Here is a 19,248-nt window from a genome sequence, read left to right as displayed (position 1 = left end):
GATTTAGATATAATTTGATACCAGAAAATTTAGCATTAGAAAAACTGTTCATTAAATTTCAAAATTTTTAAATTTTTGAAATGGATTCTAGCTTGAGGATTACAGTTAACTTCATGTAAAAATTTAGGGGAATAAGGAAAAGTCTTATAGTCTGCAGCATTCTTTAGAAAAATTTTGGACTCAGCAGGAGAAATTCAAAATTGTGTGGATTCCTAAGATTAAGTTTTCACTCAAGTCTTATATTCAGAGGCGGATTTAGGGGGGTCCCAGGGGTCCCAGGCCCCCCCTTTTTTAGAAAAAATTTGGTTTGATTATATAGGGAATCACTGAAGCGTGACGGAATCCCCCCCCCCCCCCTTTAGGTAGTCAGTGGGCCCCCTCTTATGAAAATTTCTAGATCCGCCACTGATGTTTTTGGTAATATATACATGTATCCACAAATATTACATATTGGTGCATGAATGCAATGTTTAATGTATATAAGTGTCATGGAAATCCAAAAGTAACCTGTATTAAAAAATTTTAAAAACCTGAAAAGACGCAAGTAAGTGAATCTTATTAGATCGTCTTCTAACTTTTTTTCTGCTGACTATTCAAGAAATTTAATAAACAGACAATTTGAGGTTATATAAGTATTATACCTATATCATCTGACATCATAATCTATAATTAAACTTTGTGCATTCTTTGGTGACACACGACCCTAATTTTGTCACACAAATTTGTAATTTATACACAAATGTTACACCTGGATGTTACTTTGTCTGACATGTCAAACTTGTAATGGATTCTTCAATGGCACGACAGTGAAATTCTAAAATGTCATGGTGCTGGAGGGAGGGTTAATTCAAACACGTGTTTACCATGTTTACCTTCAAATTCCATGCACCAATAACATGAATATAGAAAAAAAAATTATTACTTGAAAAACACAATATTGAAATTTTCAAAGATATTGAAATTTTAAAACGTCATGGCATTTCATGGAGGGATGATTCATATATTTGTTTACCATCTATATATATAGCTAGTAACAATGAAAGATGGTTTGATTTGTCTTAACCTGCTTTTAAGGTCACCTCTGTTAGGTCAAATCTGTCATGTCAGGTCACCATCCTCTTGTCTCATTAGTAATACCTATGCATTTAGAATCTATTCTAAGATCAGCTTACTCTGGTCTTGAAGGTGACCTCTAAGGCTCTATCCATGTATATGTATATGAATTGAGTCCGTAGATATCCAAACTCACAGGCCAATCAACCTAGTATATATATTCTGATTTTAAAGGTTTCGGTAAAAAACATACATTTACTGTTGTCATGTGACTTTTTTTTTTTTTTCATCCTGATCTCTCTAGGTGTCAGATGGTTCATAAAGGTACAAATTCTTTTGAATTATATATCTAGATCAAGTTTTGTATACTAAAATTGATCAAGAGTGGTCAAAGATCCCAGGATTTTATTTATGTATGCCTAACCATCATTAGTGGCGCTTAAATAACATCAGTAAGATGCATGGATACCTGTAAATCAAATACAAAGTGAATGAGCATTTGAAAAAGAACTAAAAATTCTGAAAGGTTTGAGTATAAAAACTTTGTCTATGATCTGATTCACTTGTATCTGAAATAAAAATTGTTTTCTGTATTTTCAGATGTTTTCCCCACCAACTGGAGGAAATGGTGGCCACCCTGGTAACCACCCTGGTGGACACCCTGGTGGTCATCCTGCTGGTCACCCTGCTGGGATGAACTATAAACAAGGTTTGTTAACTCTTTATTAAAGGGAACTAACTCTTCTGTCAACACTTCCTGGTTGAAGGTTTAGATCATGTTTTTACAAAGTGATGTTGATCACATGTCCAGTGTTCTGGAAAACTGGCAGATCTGTAAGTCCTGACCACGGCACCAAATATTATGTATGTCCGCCATTATGAGTATAGTGGTTGTCCTGATATCCAAGTAAAAGTTTGTGTTGGTTTTATATATTGGGTTTTTTTTTTTTGGCTCTCTGGTTTAATATCACATCTGATTACAATACATATATATTGTTGATACTGAAATATATACATGTAATTATTTATAAATTAGTCTAATCTTATCTTTTATCTACATGCATGAAAAATAATTGAAAACAAAAATTTTCAACAAATACTGTACATGTGGACCACCAAATCTTTAGTCTTGGTGGTCTGCATGACCACCAGGCTAAACATGAATTCAAGAACTCTGATGACTTAGATAACTTCTTACATCATAGTCCCAGACACTAGAAGAGCTGTGTTTGTATTTTTCCTTTGAAATTAAACCTCTAAACAGAGGCCACCTTTATAACATTAACACTGCATTTTACTGGTTGAGGGGTTATAATCTTTCTTTATGTATTAGCTCAAAATTTGATTTATAGCCTTTCTTGTGGGGCTAAAAGACCACTTAGTTTAAAATTCAAAATATACCAGTCTCAGAAAGTTCTAAAAAAGATAAGTTCTCATTCAGTGTGTCGTTCTAATAATTTCTTTTCCTGTTTTGAGCCCCATATAAGTTTTTGTCGTGAATAAAAAGTTGAACAGGTGTTAGACGAGCCACAAGTATACTACCTGTGTGATAAATTTTACCTGAAGTTGTACAAATTTATTAGCCCTCGAGCGATCATGTTATGGCTGGTGCTTTTGTTAACATTATCACCTCTTAAGCTCCGGATAATAGTTTATGGTAAAGAGAAATTGAATTTCTTCTGAAATTGAGAAGTAACTGATCAGCCGATTTCTTAAAGCCTCCTCGAGAAATCGCTGTAAATAATGTAATTGATTATTTTGTGTAATAAGTTTCTTCAGCAAAGATGGAAAAGGGTAAAATCCTTACTTGAGAGAATAAGAATTAAGACTGGACCTATAGTGTGTGGGATAATGTTAAAAAAAAAGAAGATAAAAACTGAACATTCTTCCCTGTAACCTGGGTCACTTATTAAATTTTAAGCAACTGCTTGATTTTAAGAGAAAAACGTGGTAGTGAAGCCATAATTAGCAAAGATTTTATTGAATTTTTTTATAACTTTCTTTATTGAAAGAAATTAAGGCAAATGTGTCCTTTTTCGAACACCCTGAATAGCTTTCAAATCAAAGAAATTATGTGCCATACATAAGGGGTAAAATAGAAAACATCCAGAAATGTCTATCAAAAGTATTCATTTTTAAATATCTATATAAATTATATTTCTGAATTTTAAATTTTAAATATGACCTAGACAGTTTTTTTCTCTCCATAATTCCTAATTTGAAAGTCTTTCTAAAGATGAATTATTGATGAATTAAGTCTGTGGTTTGTTTCTAATATTTCATTTATACAAAAAAACATCAAAAAGAAATCAAAGTTGTTTTGATATAAAAATAAATTTGAAATTCCTTATTAAAATGTTCATAGATTAAAATTTTGCACTGTCACCGAGTTCTTAAGAGTCTTATTATACATGTATATAGTAAAAAACTGGCCTTATTTAGATTTCAGATTATTGTCGTAAATTTTACTATAATGTTCATTTCAATATTAAAGAAATCAACGCCCGTTAAATTATCGTGTGGGGAGGCCAGGTGCACTATTTCAAAAGGCTAAAATGTATAAGTATTACATATCATTTTAAGTAGAATTTGCATGGAAGTAAAAAAAAAATGGGGTATATTTATCATCTTATTGTAATTAAAACATCTCATACAGCTATTAAAATGAAGTCTGATAGTGATATTATGAAAAATGTTATTTAATATTTGTTTATTTTTGTTTGGGTGAGGCTGACCATTTTACTGAAGATATTGTAGAGTTGAAAAAATAATTTGCAAAAAATGTAGAATAAAGGGTCAAAAAGATACAGAATATAGAAACAAAATGTAACAAAAAATAATAAAGAACAGTATAAAAGAATGGAAAAGAATACCAAAACAAAAAAAATTAAGATGAGAGTAGAATACTGAAATGAAGATACCCCCTCCCCCCCACCCAATCCAGATCCTCAAAAAAAAAATCTCTGTATTTCCAAATACATGTACCATTTATAATATTTTAAAGATTTTTTTTTGTAACAAAGAATAATTGCACCCATGCAAGGTCTTGAATTTTACCAGATTTTAACAATTTTCAACAGACCTAAACAATGTAGGTACAAAAACTTTTACTTTGGAGTATCTAAATGTTAAGTACATGTATGTACAAACATGTATATATATACCTATACGAAGGATTTGTACTTCAGGTTTGCCTGATATGTACATATGTGTTTTACTTGATTTGACCTATTTTAAAGTCATGTGTTTTACTTGATTTGACCTACAAATGTATTTTAAGTCATGTGTTTTACTTGATTTGACCTTTTTTAAGTCCAACAGTCCATAGATTCAAAGATCCTATTGAGAATTATCTAAACCTGAATTAAATACCTTTGGATGTAATACATACATGTACAACTTACCGGGATTTGAACTTGAGGTTTGCCTTACATGATTAAGACAAAAAGGTGTAAAATAATGTCAAAATTGTAACCACAAGCTTTTCCTCATCTTTTGTGGTTCATCAATTTACAGTGAGCAATGGAATACTCCCCCCTTTCCCCCTCCCCCTAAATATGAAATCTAGACCCTCATTAGTTATTTTTTTCAGCAGAATACTATTTTTAGGTATTTTTGTGAAGGGGGGGATTGGTTGGAACCTTGCAAGTTCTCTTCAATTTGAGTACAAAAAGGTACAAAAACTGCTACTTGTAACTCAATTTAAAGTACCTGTATATATTATATATACAAATATATGTATATGAATTGAGTCCGTAGATATCCAAACTATTTTTAGTTTTTTGGAGGATTTGTACAAGTTAACTGATTGCCCTTAATATATGATTAAGACAGAAAGGTGTAAAATAACATAACCACAAGCATTTCCTCGCCTTTTATATTTCTTTAATCTACTGTGAGCGATTGGAATATTGGTTTAAATTTTACTACGATCATTTCAAAACTTGACTTAATTATAATTGAACAAGTTCAATTTAAATTTGTAATTTTGATTTTGACAAACCTAGGCTAGTACAAATGTATTTTAAATTACCATACACAAGTTGTTATTTGTGTATTAGAAATTTCAGATGTCATATATTTTTGTTACCTCGGATGAATAACGAGAAATTTATTTCAAATAATTCATATTTAGTGATGGATCGTTAAATGATGCGATCAAGTTAATAATTGATTTATTTGGTTTAGTGATTCATGATATATAAATATATACATGTACACGTAATATAATAGATTTTTGTTCAACTAGGAACAGAGTTCTCAAAATCATTTCCCGAACAAGTGCATGGTGGTCCTTGTGAAAGAAAATCTACTGGTCCTCAATATTATTTCTTTTACTAAATGCCTAAGTTGTATTAGTCCTCTGCAAATTATGGGGGTCTGGACCTTAGGTGGACTACTAATATGACTACTTGCATAAGGCCAAATAAAAAAGTATGTGTGGCTCCTGAGTTACATCTGAAAAAAAGTTAGGGTAGGTAGGTAGGGATTTTTTTTTTTATTTTATGTTTTTTTTTTTTACATTGAGTCTATAGGAGCAACATTCTGACATTAACAGTGCTTAATGAAAAATGACAATAAAATCTTTAGGGTAGGCTATTTTACAGCTGAAAAAGTAGGGATGGTAGGGTTACTGGAACCACACATATATTTTTATTTGGCCTAATACATGTACATAAAGCTATACATACATGAAGTTAAGTAGTGGAAATGTGGGCGTATTGTTTTAATTTCACAGAAGTCTGACTGACAGAAATAGGCCCCTCAGTGAAAATTGGGGATAATGGATAAAGGTGGACCTTATGATTATTATTTACTCTTTGAATTTTTTTCTAATAGTTAGGGCCCTCATGGGGTTTTTGATTATGTGATTACTTGGCCGTTTTTTTAATGATTATTTGATTATTAAGCCAAATATTTCATGATTATTTGATTACCTAGGACTGTATTTTTAGTTTATGATTATTTGATTACTAAAGATAAGCAAATATTTAATGATTATGTGATTATATTGGCAAAAAAATGGTGATTATGTGATTACTAGGACCCCCCCATGAGGGGCCTCAATAGTCAGACTTGGATTGCATTATAAATATAAATCATGTTAGGCTTGGTGGCCGAGTGGTTTAGGTTGTTATGTAACTATTGTTATCACTAGCCAGTCAACACTGAGGTTGTGAGTTGAACCCCACTCTTGCGGGTGCACTCATCTCCAAGCTTAATTGATAAGAATTGTCCAGGCGCGGATCCAGAAGGGGGGTTCCGGGCGTTGGAACCCCCCCTTTTTTTGGACGATCAATGCATTTGAATTGGGACATGTAATTGGAACCCCCCCCCCCCCCCCCTTTTTTAAAATGGCTGGATCCGCCCCTGATTGTCAGTTTTCCTACCAAGTTTGGTGGTTCTCTTTGGCACTCTGGCTTCCTCCATCAATAAAAATTTGCAACCATAAAATAGCACAAAAGTGGCCTTAAAAATACAAAAATAAAATTAAATCATTACTCATGTCAGACAAATGATTTAAAAGTGCAGAAATAAAAGATATGACAGCTTTCTATTTCAATAAAATTATTCTCTGACGTAAGTTATTTTCTTATCTTTTTGTCTATTTGAAGAAGGCTAGAATTCAATGGACAAAAATTTTGAGTTGACAAATATACACCTTATTCACTTTTGAGCTTAAAAAAAAATTGTCAATATTTTCCCCCCTCAATGATTTTTCTTTTCCTAACTATTCCAACCCATCCTATAATGTTTGATAAGGAATTGTTTAATTGTAAATAAATAAATGAATTATACAGTAATGTAGCATAAAACAAAGTATTATTTGATGTAAGAATATAAAAGACAAAAAAAGACCGATATTTAAAACAGGTTGGTTGCTAAACATCTGCGGCCTGTGTCAACATCGGCAGCCACTTTACGGAACAGCTGTTGCCAATGTAAACATTTCTATCTGATGTTATCTTGTAGTCAATCTGAACTTAATCAAATTTCTATATTTTAAAATTTTACAAACACAAAAAATAACAGTTCTTTTACTTTACAAAAGTTATTAAATGACATTTTACTCAAATAAAAAACAGTAGTGTAAGAGTGATGCAATTTATTATATGGGCATAATTATTGGTGGAAAGTGATTGATGAAATATGTAGTTTGTCATTTTCAGCTACATGTACATGTAGTAAAATGGAGCAAACCTGTTAGTTTCCTCATTTGAGGCCTTCAATAGCTTGCCTGTCTGTCCTCTCCAATATGTACACATGACATGTATGAAAGGGTTATATATTTGTATTAAACAAAACAATGATCCAAGTTTAAAAGCACTCATTTTGTAGAAGTTGATATTGAATGTCCTACGGTAGATTTTTAAATGTTTCCTTTAGTCATTTGACATTTTAGTTTAAAGGGATTAGGGGAGTGGTTACGATTTGAGATTAAACCTTTTAATCACATTTTTGATACAAATTGTTTTCTTTTAAATGATAAGTCGTTTTATTATCATTCACAATGAGAGAAAAAAATGTGTTTGCAGATGTTATAGCTTACAAATCTGTAGAGTGAGGTGAGGGAGTACAGTTCTTATAGAACCAGTTTTGAATGTACCTGATTTGGTGCATTAGTGAATAAGGATATTTTTATTTTCACCCAGTGGCACCCATCTATGGTGGAACAGGGTACAAAATGGCCAAATTTTTTAGTGCCTCTTGTGTCCAACTACGTGTTCCTTGCACATGTTTTGGAAAGTGAGTTCAGGCTTTGTCTTTTAATATTTACTGGTACAAAATTCAGTTTTATTGAACGGGAGTTGAAGTTGACTGTCTGTCTACGATAATAGGAGAGGTTGCAATTACTAAATTAACCTGAGCCGTACTGAGTAGTGTCTTCATTAGAAATCTAGTCAAAACATGGGAAAGGGTTACACACTATTCCCATTATGCATGTTCATTATACAAAGATGAACTCAAAACCACCCCCAAAAAAATCCAAAGTTTAATCTGTTGATTATCTGAGGTAATTTTATCTTATCCTCTTCCATGTCAGTGTTAAGTCATGGTGTATCCAATTTGTAACATGTAAGACTGAATTAATTTATGAAGAATGGACTTGAATGGCTGACTGTAGTATTTCACAGTTTATAAGACTGGCTGTATTTATAAGAGCTGTAGTATTGCACAGCTAATACATTGTAGTTACTGGCTGTAGTATTACACAGTCTAATGAACTGGGTGTAATTACTGTGACACAAATAAAGGACTGTTGTGATTTACCCAAAATTGATTTAAATGGAACAGTGGGACAAAACCTTCTGTGTTGTCTGTTTAAATCTGACCTCGTCACCCCTTTATAAAAGATTGTAATACTACACCAGATAAAATAGGACAATCTTCTGCCAGGTGATTTCAAAGGCTTAATTGAGATATGTCAATTATATCATTTGACCCTGATTAAAGAAATTTGATCTAATGTGAAAGAAATTGAGGGGACTGAAAATCGGAGGAGGAGATTATATTCATAACCATTACAAATGTATTCGTTAACTTGCCAATTATTAACCCGAATAATTCAGTAGTTATATTCCGCTGATCTACGAAGGCTACATTAATGCCTGAACGTCTTCCTCGATCAAGACCGTCAACCGGAAAATTTGCACCATTATGCAATACAGGAATTTCGATTTAAATTGGCAGCTAAAGAAGGAGGAGTTCCGGATGTTAATTGATGTTAAATGATGTAAACTGATGTTAATTGATGTTAATTAATTATTATCGGATTTGTGTTAATTGAACACGCGTGTTTGGTAAGACAATTACAAGACAGTTGCGCAGACTCATTATCCTGATCGCCGCCGATTGGCTCTCTCTCACAAAGAGCAGATGACGCGGCCAATGATCGTAAGGAGTTCAAGCCCTCGTGTTGGAGAAAATCGGACACGGAAAGGGCTTGAATTATTCGAGTTAGCCAATTATAAGAAAAGCTTCCTTTAAAAAGAACTTAATATAATGAAATAGTGCCACTGGTATAGAAAGAAAGTTAGTTAACAGAGATCTGTGAAGATTGTTTTAGTAATTTTGGATAAAACTACAATAAATCTATCATGCTAAATAAAATATCAAAATATGGGAAGTGCTCGTAGTTGAAACTCAAGAGTAAAAAGATAAATTTTTGGAAATTACTCAGAAAGAATAGATCACTTTCGGTCTGGTGAATTCTTATTTTGTACATTACTGAAATATATATGATTCTTAGTTTTTGTAATTTATTCAATTAAATATAAAGAAGCTTTTAAAAATCAAATAAAAAGTTTGATCAAATAACAAATTTAAAAAAGAAAATTAAAAAATGTCATATTTTACAATTTAGTGATACATGTAAAGAAGATCTTTAGTTCAATACATAAACCGTTCTAATTTCAAGGATTTCAAAAGCCCAAGTTTGTTTGAAAGGCCTGAATAGAGTTGATGGAATTTAGATTTATTAATGCAAAATAAAACCTGAGGTGTGAAAATCCTTAGCCACTTATGAGATTAAGTATTGGGACTTATATCTTATAAAGGTATAACTTTATTGGCCATTGGTAAATAGAAAGGTGTCAGGGTTATCTAATCCTGATAGATAAATGTGTCATCTTGTGTTGACACACTAACTTTTGACTGCTGTATACAAGTAATACACATGTATAATTGTGTGTGCAAAGACACCTGAATGTTATTGAAATGTATACACATATCATATAATAGTTTAAAGGGTGGACAATGGTTAAAAGACATCTGGCCTGTGAATTAATACATGTACATGTACAATGTATGTTGCACATACTTGTTTAAATAGTGGTCAGTGGTCATAAGGCCTGTGAAATACCTGTTGAAATTTACGCATATATATATAGAATTAAAAGTTTAGATTTTTATGCCCCACCTACGATAGTAGAGTGGCATTATGTTTTCTGGTCTGTGCTTCTGTTCGTTCATCTGTCCGTCTGTGCGTCCGTTCAGGTTAAAGTTTTTGGTCAAGGTAGTTTTTGATGAAGCTGAAGTCCAATGAACTTTAAACTTAGTACACTTGTTGCTTATGATCTTTCTAATTTTATAGCTAAATTAGATTTTTGACCCAAATTTCACGGTCTACTGAACATAGAAAATGAAAGTGGGAGTTTCAGATTGAAGTTTTTGGTCAAGGTAGTTTTTGATGAAATTGAAGTCCAATCAACTTGAAACTTAGTACATGTACATATGTTCCCTATAGTATAATCTCTCTAATTTTAATGCCAAATTAGATTATTACCCAATTTCACGGTCCATGGAACATGGAAAAGGATAGTGCTAGTGGGGCATCCATGTACTTTGAACACATTCTTGTTTTAGACTAAAGAAATAAGTGGCTGTTTTAATTTTGTTTGTATAACATGCTTGTTATTTATTAATATTATACAGGACATTAATGTTGTATAAAATGAAGAAACAGATTTTTAATTATTATAAAGATGAAAACATCCATGCAAAAGTGATAAAAAAGTAAGAAAACAGAAAAAAGAACATCAACAAGTTATAGGCCTTGGAAAGACCTAAAGATATAAAAAAAGAAGATGTGGTATGATTGCCAATGAGATAACTATCCACAAAAGACCAGAATGACACAGACATTAACAACTATATGTCACCGTAGTAGGGCATTCAACAATGAGCATGTTAACTTTTACATTATTTGGTTTTTGGTGGAGAGTTGTCTCCCATTCATATACATGTATAAACAATTTGTGAACATTAAGATTTATTGAAAGACACCAAACGACACAAATATCGAACGGTATTGAAATTTACAAGATAAATGTCAGGTAAAGAGGTGTGAAAACAAGAAATTGAGACAAATGTTTATTGCGATGTGTTTAATGTCAATATAAAGGTCAGATTTCTACTGTTCTTAGACTTCTTTTATTTATTTATTTTTTTATCAAACATGAATATGAAATATCTGCTGCTGAACGGCCAGCAATATGCAGTCAATTTTTCATCTTTCTCGGTATGGTTTCGAAAGTTTGCACTCAAATATAGTTCTTTTAGCTACCTCCTTAGCTACAAAACCAGGTTTATATAAAAAAAAAAGAAGATGTGGTATGATTGCCAATGAGGCAACTGTCCACAAGAGACCAAAATGACACAGACATTAACAACTACAGGTCACCGTACCTTCAACAATGAGCAAAGCCCATCATTCCTTCTGAAAATGTCTACACCAAGTCAGGAATATAACAGTTGTTTTCCATACATTCCATTGGTTTATAAAGTAAGAGATATATTTTATGAGTATTTATGGTCTCCACTACTTTGAATTTATTTGGAGTTTTCATATTTTTGATATACTTTTTGTCGAGCCTGCAACTTTTGTTGCAGAAAGCTCGACATAGGGATAGTGATCCGGCGGCGGCGGCGGCGTTAGCTAACTTCTTAAAAGCTTTATATTTTAGAAGGTGGAAGACCTGGATGCTTCATACTTTGTATATAGATGCCTCATGTTACGAAGTTTCCGTCAGTCACATGTCCAATGTCCTTGACCTCATTTTCATGGTTCAGTGACCACTTGAAAAAAAAGTTCAAATTTTTTGTAATGTTGAATTCTCTCTTATTATAAGTAATAGGATAACTATATTTGATATGTGCGTACCTTGCAAGGTTCTCATGTCTGTCAGACAGTTTTCACTTGACCTCGACCTCATTTCATGGATCAGTGAACAAGGTTAAGTTTTGGTGGTCAAGTCCATATCTCAGATACTATAAGCAATAGGGCTAGTATATTCAGTGTATGGAAGGACTGTAAGGTGTACATGTCCAACTGGCAGGTGTCATCTGACCTTGACCTCATTTTCATGGTTCAGTGGTTATAGTTAAATTTTTGTGTTTTGGTCTGTTTTTCTCATACTATATGCAATAGGTCTACTATATTTGTTGTATGGAACTATTGTAAGGTATACATGTCTAACGGGCAGATGTCATGTGACCTTGACCTCATTTTCATGGTTCAGTGGTCAAAGTTTTTATCTAATACTATATGCCATAGGTCAACTATATTTGGTGTATGGAAATATTTTATGATCTTTATGTCAGTCGCACAGGTTTTATTTGATCGTGACCTCATTTTCACGGTTCATTGCACAGTGTTAAGTTTTTGTGTTTTGGTCTATTTTTCTTAAACTATATAAGTAATAAGTCAACTATATATGTTGTATAGAAGCATTGTTAGCTGTACATGTCTGCCTGGCATGGTTCATCTGACCTTGACCTCATTTTCAAGGTTCATTGGTCTATGTTTAGTTATCTTGGTTAATGTTAAGTTTATGTGACAGTTGTTATAAAGCTTAGCTTTATACTAAGGACTATCAACATAATATCAGTGATTAGTATAGAAGGCGAGACATTTCAGCGTGTGCACTCTTGTTTTATGAAACAAATAATGAAATATACATGTATGAAATATATACATGTATATATATTGAAATTATATGTTTAATGTCAGGGGAAAAGGTGTGAAAACAAGAAATTGAGACAAATGTTTATTGCAATGTGTTTAATGTCAATATAAAGGTTAAATTTCTACGGTTCCAGACTTTCTTTATTTTTTTTATCAAACATGAATATGAAATATTTCCGCTGAACGATCAAATTTCAAGGAAAGGTGTGATAACAAGAAATTAACGACAAATAATTATCATGATGTTGTTAATGTCATTGGAAAGGTTAGATTTCTTCCAAACTGAAACTACCATTATTTTTCATTAAGAATATGAATGATATATTTGCCCCTTAACGTCCAACAAAATTAGATAAATTTTCTTTATTGTCTTTCTTTCGTATGGAGGTGAATACTTGAGCCAGTTGAAGTTCCAAATGTATAAGCCTAACACATGTAACATACTGGGCATCTGCTTATTTTTTGGACTGCATTAAAACATCTTCCCATGTAGGATTGTTAGGATTGTAATACTAGCCGCTGTGTGTTCTGTACCCATCGTCCTTCAATTAATCCTTCACGGTTGAGGTAAATGTTAGGAAGATAGAAATTCATAACTGGGTTTTTGGCAACAGTAACTATATGAGTTTTACTCCTTGAATTTTCACTATGTTCCAGATATTTTAATGCTGTCTTCATTTCTAGGACTACTTGGCACAAATTTGATATTTGTCTATTTTCGATTTGACTTTTTAAGGAAAAAATTGTAAATGATATGGGAATGTATGGTGTGCAGGTGGGTTGCTGCCGAACTGTGTCGCACTCTGCTATAATTAGTGTGAAAATGCTTTGACCAAGTAATTTCAAATTTAGATATGTTTATGGCTTAAACCAAATATAGTTTGTATTCTAAGCTTTGGATGGAGGTGATGAATTAAGTATTTTTGTATTATTTCTATTTGAAATCAATAGTTCACAGTTTGGTTAACAATTGTGGAATTCAGTTTTTGCCATCAAGTTCAACACTAAGTGTAAATTTTTATGATAAAAATAAATTTTACAGGAACATATGTGGGAAGGCGAGTTATATTTACAACTTTCGTTCCTTTATAAAATATATAACACGTATAAAGGACAGATTTATTTTTAGTAAGGTTGCCCATTATTAGACAACTATCGAACAAAGTACAAATATGTTAACAACAGTAGCTCATTAAATCTATAGGTTACCGGTACCTAACGTTCAACAATGAGCAAAACACCACATTATTTTAAATTTTCTGTAAAAGCAGGAGACTGAAAGAGTTATTAACAGAATTCTAGGCTTATTCCAATGTTTATAGCTCATTATTACAGACCAGGTGGAATAGCAGGTATTATTTGTAAGGCCCGATCTGGAAAAAAGGCTTCTGGTTTATAGGGTACCTAAATTTTGGAATTAGAATAACAATGGCTTATTTCGAGCAAGTTAATCACACTGGATTAAACATAGACTTTTTTTTTGTAATTATTTTATTTTTGATGATGAAACATGTGAAATTACATACTACAGTATTCGATACACATTTTAAAAATAAAGTAATACTTGATAAATCAATTAAGTCATATGGATATAATAAGATATATATATAGATATTACAAAAAGATTTTGTTAATTAATCAAATAAATTAAATAAAAGCTGCTTCTAACAAATGCCATTTCTGATCCATTTTTGCCTTTTGTACAGGGGTTTGTACATAGACTTGTGGTATATATCTATGAGATAAGAATGACTAAAAAAAAAACTGTGATCAAAATGTCAAGCTTTGCTCACAAAGATGTGACAACAGTGTCTAGCCAATGAAATTTCAGCCTTTAAAATTTTGAATGTGCATTAATCTGACAAAATCAGAGAAGGCTTTTTTACAAATTTTCTAAATTTTAGATTACTTCAGACATTTTTTACTATGCACAGCAAGAAGGCTCATACAATTAAAAAAAATCTTAACAATTTATAGCAAAAAATTCACAAAAGTTAAAAAAAACTAAATTAAAATTAACATTGGTTGAGAACGTTTGTGTTGAAACGTGAGTCAATTGTTTAACATCTTTCTTGTGTTAAATGTTTAACCTTAAAGACAACATCTAAAAAAAAATAATAATTAATAGATGTTCTAATATGTTTAGAAAAAAAGAGTCAATTGTTTAACATGGGGGCTAAGTGTTTAACCTATAAAACAATAATTTCAAGATTTTTTTAAAGGGTGTTTAAGCATTAAATGAAAAGTGAAGCAATTTATAATCACATGTTTAGTGTTTAACTAAAAAAACAATAATTTAAAAAACAAGAAAATCAAACAATTTGAGGATTTTTTTTTATAAATCAGGTTAAGATATAATAAAATTGAGAATAGAAATGGTGAGACAACAATCTGACCAAAAAGCATATAACAGCTGAAGGCCACTAATGGGTCTTCAATGCAGTGTTAAAATTCCACACCTGGACTCTGGTGGTCCTCAGCTGGCCCCTAAATAAAATTGTGTACTAGTGAAAATGGATGTCATACTAAACTCCAAAGCATGTAATAAATTTGAGTCAATTGTTTAACATGGCTTTGTTAAGTGTTTAATTAACTTTGAATACAACAATTTTTAGAAGAAAAAAAATGTCACAGTTTTTAGATGATTTTTTTTTAATGATTTTAATATAAGCTTGCAATGAAACGGAGTCAATTGTTCAAGGAGGTGTGTTAATTATGAGTTTTAAACACAATTTAAAACAAACAATTCACTAAAGTAAGTCAAAAAATTAGTTGATAATGTTTAAGCATGTGATGAAACGTGAGTTTATTGTTTATCATGGTGTGGTAAATGATAAATGTTATGTTAACCTTATAGACAAATTTTTGAAGAAAAAAATCACATTTTGAAGAAGACAATTTATTAATGATGTTTCAGCCTGTAATGAAACGTGAGTAAATTTTTTTTCAATTATAATTGTGTTTAACTTTAAAGACAACGAAATTTACAAATTTAAGACAAAAACTATTAATGCTGTTTAAGCATGTAATAAAATTAATGAAATAGGAGTCGATTAATTGTTTCTAAATGCAACAATTCACACAATTTAAGAAAAAGAATTTCAAACAATTTTAAGATAAAAATTAATTTAAGTTGATTAAGCATGAAATGAAATGTTAGTCAATTGTTTAACGTTGTGTGTTAAGTATTTAACCTTAAAGACAAAAAATTCAAACAATTTTACAAAAAAAATTTAAACAATTTCAGAAAAAAAAAATCCCAATAATTTTAAGATCAAAAAATTAATTATTGCTGATTAAGCATGTAATGAAACATTAGTCAATTGTTTAACATTGTGTGTTAAGTATTTAACCTTAAAGACAAAAAATTCAAACAATTTAACAAAAAAAATTCAAACAATTTCAGAAAAAAAAATCCCAATAATTTTAAGATCAAAAAATTAATTATTGCTGATTAAGCATGTAATGAAATTTCAGTCAATTGTTTAACATTGTGTGTTAAGTATAAAAGACAAAAAATTCAAACAATTTAACAAAAAAAAAATCAAACAATTTCAGAAAGAAAAAAAATTCCCAATAATTTTAAGATCAAAAAATTAATTATTGCTGATTAAGCATGTAATGAAACGTTAGTCAATTGTTTAACATTGTGTGTTAAGTATTTAACCTTAAAGACAAAAAATTCAAACAATTTTAGAAAAAAAGAAATCCCAATAATTTTAAGATCAAAAACTTAATTATTGCTGATTAAGCATGTAATGAAACGTTAGTCAATTGTTTAACATTGTGTGTTAAGTATTTAACCTTTAAGACAAAAAATTCAAACAATTTTACAAAAAAAATTCAAACAATTTCAGAAAAAAAAAATCCCAATAATTTTAAGATCAAAAAATTAATTATTGCTGATTAAGCATGTAATGAAACATTAGTCAATTGTTTAACATTGTGTGTTAAGTATTTAACCTTAAAGACAAAAAATTCAAACAATTTAACAAAAAAAATTCAAACAATTTCAGAAAAAAAAATCCCAATAATTTTAAGATCAAAAAATTAATTATTGCTGATTAAGCATGTAATGAAATTTCAGTCAATTGTTTAACATTGTGTGTTAAGTATAAAAGACAAAAAATTCAAACAATTTAACAAAAAAAAAATCAAACAATTTCAGAAAGAAAAAAAATTCCCAATAATTTTAAGATCAAAAAATTAATTATTGCTGATTAAGCATGTAATGAAACGTTAGTCAATTGTTTAACATTGTGTGTTAAGTATTTAACCTTAAAGACAAAAAATTCAAACAATTTAACAAAAAAAATTCAAACAATTTCAGAAAAAAAAATCCCAATAATTTTAAGATCAAAAAATTAATTATTGCTGATTAAGCATGTAATGAAACGTTAGTCAATTGTTTAACGTTGTGTGTTAAGTATTTAACCTTAAAGACAACAGAAGCTATCTTTAATCCATTGTCTAATGGTCTGATCAATACGGAAGAATTGTAGAATGTTGTTTACTAAACTCTCCCTACGGCCAATTATAGAGGAAAGTCTAATAGAATTGTCACAAGTGAAATCGTTGGGAATTCACATCTTCAGCTCGTTTAATTCCGATCGCGGTTTGATTTGAATGGAAAGGCTGTCGTCAGTCCTGATGGGGCAACCGTTACAGGAAATATGATTGGATTTTTCGATTATATGTCGCAGCGCCGCGGATTACTTTTGTAATGACTTGTGTATGTTTATCAATTTGTCTGTAATTTGTTCGGGAACACCTTCTAAAGTCGTCCAATTGTTTTATCTAGCTTAGGAGGAAATTATGGTTCTCTATTTATACACCAGTCGTTAATACCAGTGTAGAAAAATTGATTTAAAGTGACTAAATTTACACATTTGGTAATATGACAGAAGAGGTTGCTAGTCTTTGAATATTTTTCTTGGCAGGGGTCAGAGTTCTTGTAAAACAATGATAGTTATTTGTAGAGTACAATTTTATAATTAAAAAAAGTAGAGTTCTTAATATTTTTGTAAAATTTGGATTTGAATTCTCAATCTGTTAGATCTTTTGTAATGAGTTAGTCCTATTTGTTACAGAGATTATGTAATACATTAGGTAGCTGTAGAGTTTAAGTAAAATATCTTAGAAATATATAGTAAATAAAGTAAGTTCTAATTGGGAATTTTGAAAGTGAAACTGAAATAGGAATCAGATACTTTGATAGCTTTTAGTTTTAACAGAATAAATTCAGGTAACTTTTTCCAAGAGCATATCTTACAGTTCAGACAGATTTTGATGGCACCACATGTACATATCCACTTGATCCTTTACCATTCATTTTCTTTCCCATCATCAGACTTATGCACAATTATGGTGCAAGCATAAAAATGAAAGAAAATAAATACCATGTTGTCTTTTTGGGCAGCGATGGGCTTGGAAAAAGAGATATTTAGTAGATTTTTCCCCTCCATACACATACCCACCACTAAAATCACTAACTGTCAGCAAAAGTGATCAAATCTCCATTAACTGCATTGTAGCTTTAAGATATACTTGTAAAAATTATGACATTATCAATGTGTATTCAAACTTTGAAATTGGCAGTTTGATGAATTTTGTGTTTATTTTTTCAGGTATGGATGATGGAAATTGGCAGCAAGGAAACCCCCCTCCAGGACACGCCCCTCCCGGACATGCCCCTCCTGGACATCCCCCTCCAGGACATTACAATAATCATCAGGTTAGTGTATGTTCTTCTTAAAAATTAAATTGAGAATGGAAATGGGGAATGTGTCATAGAGACAACAACCCGACCATAGAGCAGACAACAGCCAAAGGCCACCAATCGGTCTTCAATGCAGCAAGAAAATCCTGCACCCGAAGGCCTGTTTCAGCTGGCCTCAATACAAAAAATGTATACTAGTTCAGTGATAATGGACATCATACTAAACTGAAATATATTAAAGAAACTAAAATTAAAACTCATACAAGACTTACAAAGGCTATCAAACTGATAGTCCATATAGACCAAATTGAAATAAGTATTATAGTTGATAAGTGAAAATATTATCACTTTCACCTAAAATTTATTAGCAACAAGCAAAGAAAAAAAATTGGTTGAGAATTTTAAGTAAAATATGGTTGTTAAAAGTTTTACATTATTATACATTTACATAATATTCTATAGACATAAGCATTTGACTCATGGCATTTTTATTTCAATGCGTTTTTTCTTTCTTTGCAGATTCCTTATGATGGACAAAATTATGACGGCCAAAATGATAATATGCATCCTTTTATGAGTATGTATGATTTTGTCAACTTATGTTTATTTTTGAATGAGGGGAAATATGCTAGATTGTTGATGTTCAATGCCACGTTTAGTTGCCTAGAAATTTCATTGTGATTTATTAACATTGGTGTTTGATGCTGGCATATCCAGAGTGAATAACAAGTTTCAGCATGGGAATAACCCGAATAATTCAGTCCCTCCCCGTAATCGATCTCTCCTACTTGCGAGGGCCTGAATTCCTAACGATAAAAATCTTCACGAATCCTAGATTTTGATTGGTGCCCTGTAGAAGAGATGACCAATCAGCAATTAGCTCAATTTTATCGAGATAGGTAAATCCCGAGCTAATTCCGAATGGTTGATTGAAGATTTTTCATTGTCTATGCATTCAGGCGTTAATGTAGTAAGCGGAATATAACGACTGAATTATTCGGGTCAGCAT

At 31.2% G+C, this 19,248-nt stretch overlaps 1 protein-coding gene across 1 annotated transcript in view; it reads left to right on the top strand.

Annotated features, from left to right (window-relative positions):
* The window catches only part of LOC143051653 (transcription factor 4-like), a 90,710-nt gene that overhangs the window by 13,612 nt on the left and 57,850 nt on the right, over nucleotides 1-19,248 (top strand). The window contains 3 exon segments of the mRNA XM_076224550.1: nucleotides 1,654-1,762; nucleotides 18,148-18,254; nucleotides 18,759-18,816. Of these exon segments, the coding sequence (XP_076080665.1) occupies nucleotides 1,654-1,762; nucleotides 18,148-18,254; nucleotides 18,759-18,816 (274 nt within the window).

This window comes from Mytilus galloprovincialis, chromosome 11 (assembly GCF_965363235.1).
Source record: "Mytilus galloprovincialis chromosome 11, xbMytGall1.hap1.1, whole genome shotgun sequence".
Taxonomy (NCBI): domain Eukaryota; kingdom Metazoa; phylum Mollusca; class Bivalvia; order Mytilida; family Mytilidae; genus Mytilus; species Mytilus galloprovincialis.
This window is presented reverse-complemented; position numbering and strand designations above follow the sequence as displayed.